The 15,759-nt window shown below is 38.6% G+C and overlaps 1 protein-coding gene across 8 annotated transcripts in view; it reads right to left on the bottom strand.

Moving 5' to 3' along the window:
- Positions 1–15,759, bottom strand: part of ERC1 (ELKS/RAB6-interacting/CAST family member 1) — a 275,266-nt gene that overhangs the window by 53,245 nt on the left and 206,262 nt on the right. For all 8 annotated transcript variants that reach the window (XM_077783291.1, XM_077783292.1, XM_077783293.1 and 5 more), the window contains one exon: positions 1,195–1,339. In XM_077783291.1, coding sequence (XP_077639417.1) covers positions 1,195–1,339 — 145 coding nt within the window. The remainder of the gene's footprint in view (positions 1–1,194; positions 1,340–15,759) is intronic.

The following is a 15,759-nucleotide window of genomic DNA, read 5'->3' as shown; positions in this document are numbered from 1 at the left end:
TTCTCTTGGAATGAGTGGTACCATAAATTGCAGCTGCTGCATCAATAATTACATGAACAAAGCAAGTACTTGTCATGGCTGTGACCACTTCTGATTCCTGTTTTAGCAGATGACCTGGCTGACCAGTGACAGTAATTACAACTGTTGCTCAAAAGTAAGTAATACAAGACTGCAATCCATACTTATAGCTCATTCTGAAGCTGGAACATAAAACCCCCAAAAGAACTGTTCTTAAATGAAACCATAAATAATTATCATGGACAACATGGCAAATAACCTACTTGTGATTGCTGAGGAAGAAGCACAGAAATCCCTTATCACAATGCTGACCTGGTTTTGTCTTACATTCTCTGACAGCAATAGAAATCATCTGGTTGACAGATGAATGTTGCACATAAAACTTTATGAAGATGGAAATAGTGGCACTGAAAAAGTTGATACTGGATTGGCAGCAGCATATGTGCTATTATGAGGAATGTGGCAAGGGAATAACTCAGGAAAACCCACCAGAAGTGCTGAAGTGAAAAATCTACACAGATTTTTTCAGGTCCTAAATCTCTTATTGCTAGGGATGCCTTTTACTTCCTCTGTGTTCTACTGGCAATCTACTTTTCACACTGCATTCAGTACTGGAACATAATGTTAAATGCTTTAACAGAAACACACTTTTTCTAACTGTTATGCCAACATAGAAAGATCTTAGAAATGGGAGAGGCCAGAAATAGGAAAGGACCAATCTCTTCACAAGCACAAGACCTCCCAGAGTCCATTCTAGAAGCTGACATATGGTGTTCCAGTTGCAATCAGAAATCACAGGAGAGACTGTGTGGTGTAACATTCATATTTGAGCTCTACAGCCTATTTTTCCAAATAGGCTTCTTCCCCAAAAGGGCAAATACAAACTCCCAGGAGAAGTATCACTACTTTTCCCTGAATCTGTGACTATTCATGCCTGAAGAGGATAACAACCAATGTCCTCTTCACTCCCAACTTCCCATACAATCCTATCACACATTTACTACTCAGGCAGAGACACAAAGAAACTTCCCTCAATGCCGAGTCCAGTAGCTAGTTTGAGGTTGTTAGATATGCACTTTCTGTCCTAACAGGATTATGCATTTTTAGTTCCATAGATCAAGATAATAATCCCACACCAGATTATTAACTGGATTTTCCTAGCCCTCCTGTACCCACCTGCTGCTTGAGCTGTTGCACAAGACGGTCCTTCTCTCGTTTCAGTGCAGCCACTTCATCCTGAGTCTTCTTCTTAGAGGATGAAAGCTCTAGCAGAGCAATATTGGCATCTTTTTCACTAATGGCAGCAAGAAGGGCTTCTTGTCTGAAAAAAAACCCAAACAAATTACATTGTTATCTTGGAAAACTTAGAGGACTCCTCTACAAAGATTGAACATATCATAAATGCTGTAACAGTGTGCAACTCTGAAAAGCAATAATAAATATTTTTGTCTGGGCTACATGTCTGTTAGTAGAACAGGAAGTCAAGACACACACACATCCCCATAAACAACTGTGCTGATACCAAACTGCAGCTTACAGGGTGAGAAAAACACATTATGTTCTTCTTCTGCACTCGCCTTTTCAGTTTTTAATAACTACCATTCATTATTACTTTGGCTGAACATTTTCCCATACCCCTGCCTGTAGCAGAAAACTCTTACAAATAGAATTCAGAAACATTTTATACATACTGGGAAGAAAAGAGTCAAAAGATAATCCCCCTAAAAGTTAAACAGCAGTTCTTAGAGGAAGCCAAAGGATTGATTATGGTAGGGAAAGCAGCCTTTTCTGTCACTCGACCTTAATTCTCATCTTTAGCTGGTGATGTGCAACAGGATTTCAAAGAAAACCTTGGCCTCCTTGCCCAGTAGTGTTGGCTTGTTTCACCTCTCATCACCTTCCAAGAAGGTATAAAATGAGGTCTTAAACGTGTGGTGGTGTGAAAGATGGGTTCATGCAGGAGTGATGATGAAAGACAAACTGAATACGACACATTTCTTATCTACATTTCATCTAAAAATAAAGTTGCAAATGCATTTAAAATTTTGCTGCAGCACTCAATATCAAGAAGTTTATTATCAGGATCCCAATTTTGGCCACTGTCCCATAACTGTGAAAAAATAATGTATTTCAAGAGGAAAAGGTGTGAGTCAACAGATAAAATTGTTCACCATCTGACAGGACAGTGGACTAACACAAGGGACTTTCTGTGGGTGGAATTTCTCTCTGGGTTTACACAGGTGTTTCTTGTACAGTCCAAGAGAGTTAGCTTGCTTTAAATGAAATACCAGCATATCAAGAATCTCACAGATGCAATGTAGAGTGTACTTGGGTCCTGCCTAGATCATATCTAGAAAAATATTACTGCTTCTCTTTCAAAATGTAATACCATAAAGTAAAGCAAATTTTTAAAGATACATTAGGATAATCATAAAGTATGCTAAATACATTTGTGCTATGAAGAAATACAAATATACTGGTGACTTAATGGCAGCAAAGAGTAGAAGAAAGGAAATGGTGCACATCAGATTCCCAGATGTAGTGTCAAGACTGTAGGTGTGGGAATGATGGATAATGGGCGTGTTACTATTGCCATTTTGTTTCTATTGCTTTTGCTTTATGGAAAAGTATCCAGTTTTGGATGTCTGCCTGAAACATGAAAAATACCAATAGGGTGAAGTGACAGAACATGATCCATGACCTCTGCTTTTTTCCAGCGATCGGTATCCTGGGAAAGACAGGCTGGCTTGGAGCTCTGGTCATTTTCACTTTCTTCTGAGTAATCTGTTTTGATTATAAAGAAACACTTATTCTTTTAATAGTAAGCCCACAATCCTCGCTGATGATTCAGGACCAGAGCCAAGAATATCTCCGTAACTCTATCTGTGGAGCCATTACTTTGGTATGGAAATTGGAGGTGCCTCAAATAGCATGTAAGCCATATACCTTCTGCAATCAAATCCTTTGTTGCCCATCTCTGCTTCTTAAGTGAAAACCCCAAGGCCAGGACAACGAGATATGGATAGCAGTCCATTACTCTTTTTTTTGTTCTTTTGCTGAAAAATCTTTGACACCATGTCTTAGAAAAGAACTTCTTACAGGCCAAAACTTCAGTGCTATGCTGTGAGATAAGGGTGCTGGTCAAGAAGCAGGGTGAAAGACATTGTGGCTTTCTGACCGTTTTCTGAAACTGAAACAAAGTGAAGTTTGAACAAAAGTAAGAAGAATACCCTGTGATAAGTGCATTGTAGCTGCATTTTTTACTTTAGCAAGCTAAAAGTAAACTGCTCCAAGTGGGAGAAGTGCAGGTGTCACTGTCAGCTCTGCTGGAAGGCACATGTCTCTAGTGGCAAGCTATTGTTCTCAGCAGAGCTTGCAACTGCCAAATGATTCCAAGACAATAAAAAGAGCACACTACCAAGAAAAAGACAAGGTTTCTGACTGAAGGGCACTACAAGAGTGACTTATTTCCCTTCCTGAGAGTTTTATCCCCAGGGAGGCCAGAGGAAATTGCTGTGAGCCAGGTGATGTGGCAAGAAGGAGAAAATGGGCTGCTGTGTGCATGGTGCTGGCAGCACGTGAACAAACCCATCCATCAGGATGCAGTCAGTCCTGGAGGCTCAGGCACTGCCACAGGCTTGGCTTCTTCAGCAAAATGCTTCTCCTCAGTTCACAACACTGGAGGTCCTGAAAAGTTCTCATAAGCAGGCAATACGTGCTGCACAACCCAAGGATGCAGATCTTTTTAAATGCTGGCTAGGGCCAGAGTCACTGAACAGACACAGTTCATTTAAGTTAATTCAGGTATTTCAGATGCTGGTACTAGTGTAGCTGTGCCAACACCAACTCAGCAGGGGCAAACTGCCTATTTATCTGTCCACTGGAGTAGGTTCTGCAGCCTGAACTCAGCTGTACGTGGCTCACAAGACATAAGCAGACTCTCTAGCAGACTGAATACTACCAAAGGAAACATGAAATGTAAAAAGTGTATAAAAATCTACTGAAAACAGGTTCAAGTTTTACTCCAAATAGGAAAAAAAAGGGGGTTAGTTTTTTCCTTCTATTTACACTGAAGCCTTTCACTGACTGTAGATCATGATTAATACAGACTGGAGTGGTATCAAGACCAGTAGGTTTAATTCTTAAGAGATAATGGTAGATATAATCTCAAGATCAATATCAACGTAATTTCCTCTGTTTGCAGTCTTCAACATATAATGCAAAAAAAGATGGGCTTGCCTTTTAAATATAGATGACTACAGAACAGTTACAGGCCAGTAGAGCAGAGAGACTTGACAACAAACACAAAGAATAGTGTGCAAATGCATGTCTCCTTCAACTCTTGAATTGAAATGTCTGATTTGGGGAAGATAACTGGGCAATAGTGTATTATTACACTACTACTAATTACTAATACTAATAGAATCAAGCTGTCTTCAAATGGGTTTCTATGGCACTTGGTTTCAGAAGACTACATAGTTCCCTCACAGCCCTTTCCCAGTAAAGAAGAATCCTTTTGGTAAAACACAAGAGGAGGTGAACTTTACAAGGTTTTGTATTTTTCAGTACTGTTCCCAGGGTCATAGCATTGGAATATTTATCAGTTGTATAATTAGAAAGAATAACAGGCTGCAAACAGTGCTGAATTAATGATGCTTCAAAACATGAAAACTATACATATTCATTAAAAGAATATGCCTACATATGTCAGGATGAACACTTATTCCATATAGAAATGCTATAAATATATTGTTCTATAAAATTTTATTTCAAATTATGGAATTTCTTCCCATCTGGAGTATTTCTCAAAGTGTGTATGAGATAATAAGAAAGCAATATTGGTAATCAGCAGCAGGTTTGATTTTAATGTCATGGAAGAACTGGGATTATTCCATCAGCCTTAGTTGCATTATAGGATCAAATCTGTTTTCCTTCTGACTGGCATTAAACTAAAGCATTTAAAAGTGTGACACAAATTTGAAGAGCTCAAGTAGCTACAAAGTCATAGCTATCTAGTCAGTTCCTTCAACAGGGACTGTTGCACTTTCATGAGCTATGATTAAGCTGCCAGTGTTTTCATCCTCACATATTAAGGTGAACTGTAATTATGGCTGTTGTGCCTTTAGTACACAAGGAAAGATTCTCCTGATTCATGAACTGTTTACTCATGGTAAGGGCATCAATCACCAAAGAAACGGCAGAGATGACACTTGTACAAGACTTATTTTGGTTGTCTGATTTTTGTCCACTGCATTTACTCCAAGCTTACAGAAAATGCTGCTAAAAGCTCTTAATGCTTTCCTATCAGAGACATTTGTAAGACCCTGGTGAATCACCATCACAGTAAGAACTGTATTATTTGCATATGAATTAAAAACCCATGATGTGAAACAACAGAGAGAACTCGATGGCAGAGAGATTCAGATACAATACTGTAGTGTTATGAGAGCGAGACAGACAGGCAGCAGCTAGAACATAAAAGCATTGGGATATGGCATTCAGTAATTTCATGAGTTTAGCAGAATGACAGGATTTGGGTGGGTCACACTCAATAAACTCTTAAAAAGTAATTAGGAGTACAACACACCAAACCACTGATTCAATGGGCCATATGCCCTGGCTCCATCGTCCTCTTCATCATAAACTGTGTCTACCACTACAGCAGTAGTTCTGAACTTCACATTCTTTCCTTTTTTTTTTTTTTTTCTGGTTATTGAACAACTTCAGAAAATTAAGACACTCTGACTTCTAGTACCTAACAGGGAGGAGACAGTCCTTGCAAAGCTCTGGGTATGAAGACTTGGTTCTGAAAAGTAACCTTGAAAAAGGCAATTATACCAGTGAATGACATTTCATGATGCTAACAGATGAATAACTCAATATGCAAGCTGCCAAATTTTGCACTGGCTGTAATTTCTACAGCATTTAAGGTGCAGCTCGAAGTATCCCAAAGTGAGCAAACTTTTGTCCAAAAGAAACAGTAGCTACCTCTTACTGCAAGAGAGTGGGAAAAAAATTTAACTTGGCAATAGGTACTACCTGCTTTTTTTAATTACAGCTGGGAATAATCAAACATCATGCTGCAAATTAATTTCCCAAGCACAGCCTAAATCTTCAGTCAAAAGGGATAATACTACACTCCTTCCATTCCAGTACTCATTTCCTGAATCAGCACATCACCTTTGCCTTGCCTGGCTGGCACATCAGCAGCCCTTCTAATACCTGGGCTATGCTCTTACAGCTACCAAAATAGAAATTGAGAATTCAAGCAAGCCAAATGAGATGAAAATCAGAGTTTTTTGTCATCAGCAAAGTGAAGCTTTCTGAATGTACACTTTGTACTGGTCTCTTCAATGTCATTGCATACACGTGACCACAACTGGAAAACAAGATAAAAATACCAACTCTTGGTGAATACATTTGTGTGATCACAAAAGTGATGTCCCTTTAATTTTGCATTATAAGAATGGCGTGATAATAATCAATGTGAATTCTATGACACAGGAAGCACTACCACTTGTACTGCCCTTGTTTTAAAAAAAGATACTGCTAATATATTTAGACTTACCTACACATATTTTCTCTAACATCCCAATTGTCTAGAATCACAGAACTCCTTACTAGGATTGATAAGCAGTGCTTTTAAAAGTCCTTTCCCTCACCATGTTTGCTAAAGTCACAAATAGTCCTATAAATATTTTATATTACCTTTTCCATCAATATTTTAGCTCTTCTTTTACTTAAGTTTTCCATGCTAATTTTATCACTTTGGCACCAGAAGTAAAAATTTGCAATTCCTAGTCCTGCTCATATCTCAGCTCTGAGCACTCAGAATTGCAGTGTAGCCTTAGACTGTGTCTGCCAGCATATCTAGAAAAAAATCTAACACTTTTACAGAGAAATTTCAAACCCACTACTAATTTCCTGAGCTATTTTTATTGACGAATACCTCAGTGAAAAGCTGCATGTCACAGCTGCTACACTGATAGTCCATCAGCCTTACCTAGGTGCCTGTGAAGAGTGGAAGTTCCTCGAGATGGCACATTTCAGAAGGAACTTTCAACCCTGGCACCTGATGTTATGGAAGTTTTGTCCCCTATAAAGGGTAGATTTTTTTTTGAAGACAACCTTCCTTGCTCTAGCAGCCTTCAGTGCAGAACCTGGATGAGAGACAGCAGTACTTACAAGGCTCTTGAGCTCCCCAGAGCTGGCTTTTCTGAGAAGGAAGTCCTGAAACGGGCGCTCTTTCTTCATCTGCAGTTTAACAGCAGTGCAGGCAGAGCACAAACTCAAGGCATATTTCTCATCCAGGCAACAGAGGCCACCAGAATACATCCACCAGATTTTGAAAACTGACCTTATAAGAAAGGCAGCTCCAATTTCTTTTCCTAGGACATGGTCAAGTTCAGGTTGAGCTTTAACTTAGCATGTGGTTTCAAAATCTGTTTAAGCTGACACGAGACAGGCTCTTGTGGCAATAGATGGCTCTGCCCTCCCATTTCCAGGTTCCTGCCCCTCCACTGGCTGTGTATCCCTGCATTCTAAGGAGCCAGTCAAAACCCTGAATAAACAGGAGGAACCCAGATCTGACCACAGGTTCCTCATCCCTAGAGGAACTGCACAGCTGCAGATCTTCCTGACACTGTGACAGTGTCAAAGCCTTCACTGCCACAGCCAGCACTGCCAAAACAAAATAATGGAAAATGAATCATGGAATTCACACTGATTATAGCATATCAAACAACCACAATTACTACAGCAAAAACAATTGTCTTGATGTCTTTGTAAATCTGGCCTACTTGAAAGACAGTAGAAAGAAATTTCAGCTTTATCAGTCAAACTTTGACAGCAATACTGCAATCTTACTGTGCTTCTGATTACATGAAAAACTCTAGTCACGATTTATAACACAGTTGTTTTATGAAAATTATCCAGTCTTTATACTCTAATCAAACAGATGGAGCATCTACCTCCCTGCTAAATGACTACTATGTCATTTCTGGTGAGTATAATTTATCTCACTTCTGCATCTGTCTCATTTCCATGGCTGACAGTCTGACAGGTGATCATACCTGCCTTTCTCTGTATTTTATCAGCTCACTGGAAAACAAGACAAAGGCATCAACTTAGTTTTGGAACCATATTCATACTACCCCTATTCTCAATGCATCAATGTTCCACTTCTTTTCCTGATCTTTTTGTAGCAGTGGCTAGAGAATATTTATTATTTATTTTTATTTCTTTTGGGAGGTTTCATTCAGCATGGGTTTTCACAATTTCTTCTTTCCCTAAATGTCTCTTTCTCTTGACCAATTTTATTAAGTTAACAAGCCTATAGTTTCTCTGATTTGTATCCAATAAATAGATACATCCAACAAAACCATATTTCTCCATTATTACTTACATTAACACAACATTATGCCTAAAATCTATAGCAGGATACCATCTACTCTCTTTGTGTAACTTTTATGATCCTTATATTATTTTGACTCAAAGTAATGCTATGATTTATACTTTTTTATTTCCTTAAAACCTTAAAATTAATATACAACACCATTACTTATATTTTTAGCTTTCCTGAACAACTTGTACTCACATTTCAGCTCTGAATATTAGTCTATTTCTCACTAATTGCTGTTATCCCTGTGACATCCAATTTCATGTTACATACCAGATGTGTATAGCTACTAAATTTTGTTGTTCTTTTACAAACATGTAAATATTGTTCCATACGTACCATTTCAACAAATTTTCTTGTCAGAACTATGGATTGCTTTCATTATTTATTGTCTATCTGAGTACTAACCTAGATATGCCTTGCCTAACTTCCTACTCCTTCTTCTCTGAGGGTTCTTTTGTACATTTGTTCAACCTTCTCTTCCAGAACCACTCTGTTAATTTTCAATATGAAATATTTTCTTCAAGGTCAGACCTTTTTATATTAATTCTGCAAACAATGTATTTGGGCTTTTGTGGTAGTAATAACAGCAGCTCTAATGCTGATCTCTATTCCATCCTAACCCTAACTATACTTGTATTTCAGTCTTTTCTGGTTGCTGCTGCTGCCCTGGAGAGGGATTAAAAAAGGAGCACAAGAAATGCCTAATGTCTGGATAAGGACAGGAATAGCAGCATCAGGGGAAAAAGAGGCTGGAAGAAGTCTCATTAAATACTGAGGCATCACTTTGCTTCCTGCTCCTGGTAATTCCAATGACTGCTCCTTAAGTAGTGCCAAAAAAAAAAGTGTTTCTAAGCAAGCAAGAGTTGTTGAAAGGGTTGAGGACAGAAATGGAGCAGGTGTCAGGGGCTATGGATAAAATTTGGATATATTTAGTTCTGTAATTGCAGCAGAAGGAGCCTGAGAGGTTTCATTTAATTTCCTTTTTCAGATCCAGGTCTGCAAGCAGGTGCAGCTACTTGCACTCCCTGAGTGCAGATTTGTTTGAATGGGCACTACAGCATTTTCTGATGAGTTTTGAGGATAACTTCCCAGATGCTTGAAGCGACTGGCATTCTACAGTAACAAGGGAACATCCTGCCACCTTCCTTTCTGTTTTTACCTCTACCCAGTGCCTGTTCTTCATGAGATGAAACCAGAGCTGCATGCAGTAAAAAGTTCAACAGACTGAGCGTGTGTACTCTGATCCAGAACAAGCGTTGTTAAGCCTGATCTAAACCATGCAAACAGACCTTTGACAACCCTTTATCAGATCCCTGCTAAGCACAGTAATGATACACACCAAAGCCTTTTTTTCATGTACAGATCTAAAGAGGTTTATTGAAATAAAGAGAAGCTCAATCATCTCAAAGTAAGCTGTTACTGCCTGTTTTGTAATGAGACACAAAGTATGTGAACCTTAAGCAACACACAGAAAGTGAGAGCAAGTGGTTCATATGTGAGGAAGTTGGAAAAACCTCAATTTACCACATTCTAGTAACCAACACCTTTTCAAGTGAACAAATCTGAAGCTGTGTTTATGCTGTAGTTTGAAGAAAAATCCCTCCCAAACTGCCTTATTGAAGAAACACAATCATAGATAAATTTACAGATGTAACTCTTAGCATCTTAGAAAAGGCAAGAAACCTCCAAATTTCAAGACTATGGAATAGAGAAAAACAGAATTAAACCAGCTTGTATCACACAAGAAACTGACTCTCATGAAAACCTGCCTACACTATAGATAAAGCCAAGTTCCCCTACCTTCTTCTAAGTAGCATTTAACTTATTTTGGTAAAATTGATCTTTAATTAGTTGTACAGTTGTTAGGAATTATCATTTGGTATCCACTTAGTTATGTGGCAAGGTTAATATCTTGCGAAAAAAATCTTGCTGAATTTGAAAACATTTACTTTTTATCTACTTCATAAAAAAAGAAAATTTAAAAAAAAATAAAGGGGCAGAAAATAACTGCAAGGCAGGGTGAACATGTGTGACATGGACAACTCTTAATCCAGAAACTATCCTTAAGAAATAGGTATTTTGGACATGAATAAAAATTTTGAGCATTTTCTGAAGAGTACAGACTCTTTTTGTAATGAATTTACAAGAAAATATCAGAATGCTGCATACAGAAAAAATATTTCAAGAACGGAAAGACCAGCACCAAAGGAAAGTGCTAGATTTTAAAACTAATGACTCCCAAATGTAAAACATGTCAACAGTGTCATTGGAATAGAAACATGGCTTAGTGGAGCTGAGAGTTAGGAGCTACTCTTCACTCCTGTCATTTGTGATTTGACCAAAAGCATATAATTTAACTACCTCTGTAAATGCAAATGCTACTATTTACTAAAGACCGCATCTGGTGCATCTGTAAAACAGTGACATTCTGAGCTGAAAACAGCCAGGTCTCTTTCTTTTTGTTGTTTATTGCTAACTGAAAGGAAAAAGGGGATTACCAAGAACTTGCACACTTATTTCTGCTAGGAGCACCATGACTGCACTGAGATTTTTAATCTTTTCCCACAAGAAACTACAAGGCTACAAAACTACGGAGGAAACACCTGAGCAGCAACAGGATTCCCCAGCAGCCACATGGCAGAGCAGGCAAGACAAGTGGAACTGGCAGCCAGGAGCAAACCTGCCTTTATGGATTTATGGCAGCCTCCCAGTTCAAGGCCCATCTGGTTGGGAAGGGGGAGGCTGGGAGGACCATGCGCCGCTTGCATTTTTGCCATTCCTGCTGCGGTATGGCGCGAATAAATCACAGGGCTGAGGTCAGAACAGCCAGCCCATAAAGTGATTCATGGGCCCAGCAGCACATTCCCCCAGGACTATGTACTTTATTACAGTAAACCTCAGAACAAGATACAATTTCCTGTCTCGAGGAGCAGCCTTTAAATCAGGACACCTGGACAGCCCTGCAGCCGCTCACAGAACAATGGGGCTGAGCCCCACCACCGCCTCTCCTTGCTGGCCCTGCTGCCTTCACCCAAACAGCACCTTCAGAGAGCCTCCTTCTGCTGCACATTACTGTGGTGACCACACCGTGCACGCAGTACACTGATACAATCCTATTCTTCAGACACAGCTCCCCACCCAAGAAATAAATGCTCTCCATATGTTGTTTTTTCACTCCATCTTAGCTTTTAGGTCTCTTCTGCGCTGTAAAAATTGGACTCCAAACGTTAAGGCAATGCAGGAACAGAAAGGGAATCATTGGTTTCTCTGTTTGCAGGCAGACCTTGCACTGGAAGGGTTTTTTTCTTCTTTGCAAGCTGAAGAATCTGACGTGCAATTTAGGTTGTAATATGGATGTTCTCACTATGATCAAGGGCTGCGATCCGAGTTTTGGGTTTGGCATCTGGAAAGAAACTGAGGTGGTGACAGAGATGATGGTATTGTTAGACTCCTGGGAAATCTCCCTCCCAGCTAAGAGTAGTGTTGCTCTTACACCACAGGTTACGTTTCCAGGAGAAAGAAAAGAGAACTCTTTTTAAGCCACGAAACAAAGTAGTGGGTATTTTCCACTCTCAGTATGCTGTGGAGCCTTACTTCTCTAAACATTTCAACCATACAGACCTTCCAGGCTGTAGAGGAGCAACCTGCCATAGCTGGCTTGTGTTCCAGCTGTCCCTCAGGTAAGGGTGAGGCATGTCCTAGCTACACTTCTGCTGTTCTCCTTGGAAGCTACAGGACACTCTTCAAATGGGAGCTTCCCATGCTCACACAGAACAGGACAGAAAAAAAAACCCAACTTGCTTTACCTCCTTCAGACCCATAATGGACCACCAAAACCAGAGCTGAACTAGGGTCTATTCTTTTTCAGTATGCATTGTTCATGATTACGAAATGGGAAGGGAAGCTTCCCTTGGAGCATTTAAAGGCAAGATTTTCCTGCAGCTTTGATGACAGTAAGTCATTCTATACAGTGGAAAAATCCTGATAATTTTTACTCTTCAAAGTTTTTTTGGATCTTAAAACTACAGCCATAACCAGGTAACATGTCCCTGAGAAGCTGCTTCATGGAAAACAGACACACCTGAAAGGTGTTCAGAGGACAAAAACATAAGGAAAAGTAATAGAGGAGACGAAATTTTGGGAAAATTTAGATGAGAATTCATTAAATACTGTAAGTTAAGAATGCTATTGAACTGGTCAAACAAAAAAAAAAAATCTAGGCAAGGTAAGGAAAGAGGACAAGGAATGGAATGATAAAACAGATGTAAGCAGCAATAAACCCATCTGATTTATCCAAGACTAAACCTCCTGAAGCTATTTGTTTCACAATTACTTTTCCTACAAGTGAAAACAATTCTGTGCAAAATAACTTATTCCACCTGCATATTTTATTTTGTTTTACACTACTTAAAGGATCTCCTTGACTTCAGTGGATTATTTCAGAGTTTACAGTAGGCAGAAAAAAGGCTTATTGATTTTATCCAGTCTGCTTTCCTGTAGAGAATAAATATTTACATGATACCCAGTTGCTCCCAACCATTTATTCTGGGGGGCTTAAGAAAAGGACATCCACTTGGGACTGAAAGCCATGAGGAAGCCAAGACTGCTGTCCTTGTGAGTTTGTCCAAGTGGTTAATAATTTTTGCTGACATAGTCTTATGTCTTTCTATCTCTGACACTTCTGTTCTCAGTTTCTGTATAATGATTCTTGTTTTGACTGTCTCTGCTTGAATTAAGTGTTTTAATATGACTATTATTTGATTTTCTAGATATTACGACTATACAGAGTCTTGTGACAACTGTATCCACTATCCTATAAAATAGAACTAAAATATTCATTCTATTTATACTCATTAATCCTATTTTTATGTAGCCGAAGCCCTTCTGCCAAGGTCACACTTTTTTTCCATAACATGGCCAAATCTTTTCCACGTCACTCCTTTCCAAATAGTGCACAGTAGACTTCATATTGTTCTGATTTATATGCTTCATGTTCATATGCACTTTGTGTGAATAAGCTTGCATTAAGAAGCATTTTAAATGGCCCTACATGTCTGCTGTCACCATGAGGGAACACTACACTATTTCCTGTATCACCTGCACTGATATTTTAGACTTGCTTCCACTTCACTGATCAAATGATTATCAGCATCAAGCCCAGCACAAAATCTATTAAGCTCAAAAATAAATTTCACTGTTCAGTTTTAACTGTAATTGGAAAATGCTGACAGCTAATGCTCACTTTAAGCACATTGTCTATACAGGGCTAATACATAACATTAAGGGACTCTTTTCAAGGGTATGTAGTGATAGCACAAGGGGTGATGCCTTCAATCTGACAGAACACAGAATTAGATTAGATAATAATAAGAAATTCTTCACTGTGAGGATGGTGAGGCACTGGCACAGGTTGGCCAGGGAAGCTGTGGATGCCACATCTCTGGAAATGTCCAAGGCCAGGATGGGGCCTGGTCTAGTGGAAGGTTTGGAACTGGATGATCTTTAAGGTCCCTTCCAAACCAAACTGTTTCGTGATTCCGTGATAATGTTGGGAATTGGCCTTCTACAGAAGATTAATTATACTTAATGCAAAAAGTTACTTGTATTAAACAAGGTTGGTTTTTTTTAACCAAACTTTAGAGATAATCAAGGAACCATATCACATTTTTTTGGCATTACACATCTTACACAAAGTAATTTGACTGGTATTAATTAAAGGCCTATTCTTTATATTATCAGAATATTTTATCAGCTTATTCATCACTCTACTCATGAATGTAACAGTTAATCAATTCATAGCACGTTAGCCACCCTCTGCCTGCTATTCTGCAACACTTCCAGGACTTCAGCATTTCCGTAACTTCTAGAATTTCACCAGAATTCCAGTATTTATTAAACTTTCAAGGAGCCAAAATTCCCTTTCGCCAACCTCTCTAGTGTTGTTAGATTCTAAAAACAGTAGTATGCTACCCCTAACACATGTGCAACTTCTTCAGCAGTTTCTTATGTTGGAAAGAGAAATATGGAATGCCACAGTGCCTTCTAAGTAGAGGCAAAAAGATTTCTGTTCAAGTCCTATGTGACCCAAATTAACAATAAAGGATGTTACAAACCAGTAAAGTAACATTTTAGGTATACTGCAAATACCTCAAGTGCCCTAATAAACTGAAAAAGAAAAATCTTTATTTTTGTGGTTTTTTTTTTTGTTTGTTTGTTTTGTTTTTTTTTTCAGTTATTCTAATTATGCTGGCTGCTTTACTATCCATAGAAAAGAGTAGGTTTTTTTTTTATAATTGAACAAGGTTTTTTGAATGCTGGCATTAAGGAAAAAAGAGAGGTCTTTCATCACTATAGTAAATCCAAATGGTTTCCTCTCTGAAACCAAAGACAAAATTACCACTGACTTCATATAGTAAGAGCTGTATTAAGGGACCAGACTCTCTTCCACTTTCTTCCAAATGGCTTCAAATATTCAATACAAGTTCCCAAAAAACTTTCAGCATTTCATCTATCTACTTAAAAACACACATAAAATCGTACTTAATAAAAAGCTACCAATATTTTAATGTTGCGAAGTGAAATTTGCAGACATTGAGAAATGTAATTTTAGCTCTACATGCTTGTGGGTATGCTTTATGCTGTCTCAGACTTCTGTTAAATGAATGTATACAGGTTTGGCCAAAGGACCTGTCTTTCACTTCATCTTCAAGACCTTATTTAAATAAGATAGTAACACATGCAGGGACTATGGCAGGAAAGCACCTTAAGTTGCTTAGCAAAATCATCGTCAGGCAGATCAAAGATTAACACTGGCAGATCCCTAAGAATTTTTTGGCTAATCATTTGCAGCAAAGTACTTAACTGTGACAAAGTACTTGACATAGAGTGGCTTCCAGGGTGGAGCAAAAAACTAACTTTTGATTTTTAGGTTCTGTCTTGAATGTGTCATCCCCAATCCCATTTCAAAAAATCTGACCTTCTATTATAGAATAACACAATATTCTATTATTAACATGATTTCACTGTAAAACAAATTAAGGAAGCAAAAGGAAATGCAAGTTGGTTTTTTTCTTCCCCGCTCACACATCTTGCTTTTTTACTTACTGGTGCAATAGGAACGGGAAAAAGGTAAAGGTGACTAATTGCAATAAACATAGACATGAGAAAGATTTCTCCAGGTCCTCTCCCCTTGAAGGCAGTGTCATTTATAATCTTCTGTTTAAAGGTAACCTAATCACAACTGTGTCTGTCCATCAAGACATCCATTTGCAGTCCCTCGACCTCCGAGCTTTGTGCAACATGCCAGGGATACCACAAAAAGCTGAGTGAAGTGCCAAACT

The sequence above is a fragment of the Lonchura striata genome, chromosome 5 (assembly GCF_046129695.1).
Source record: "Lonchura striata isolate bLonStr1 chromosome 5, bLonStr1.mat, whole genome shotgun sequence".
Lineage (NCBI taxonomy): Eukaryota > Metazoa > Chordata > Aves > Passeriformes > Estrildidae > Lonchura > Lonchura striata.
This window is presented reverse-complemented; position numbering and strand designations above follow the sequence as displayed.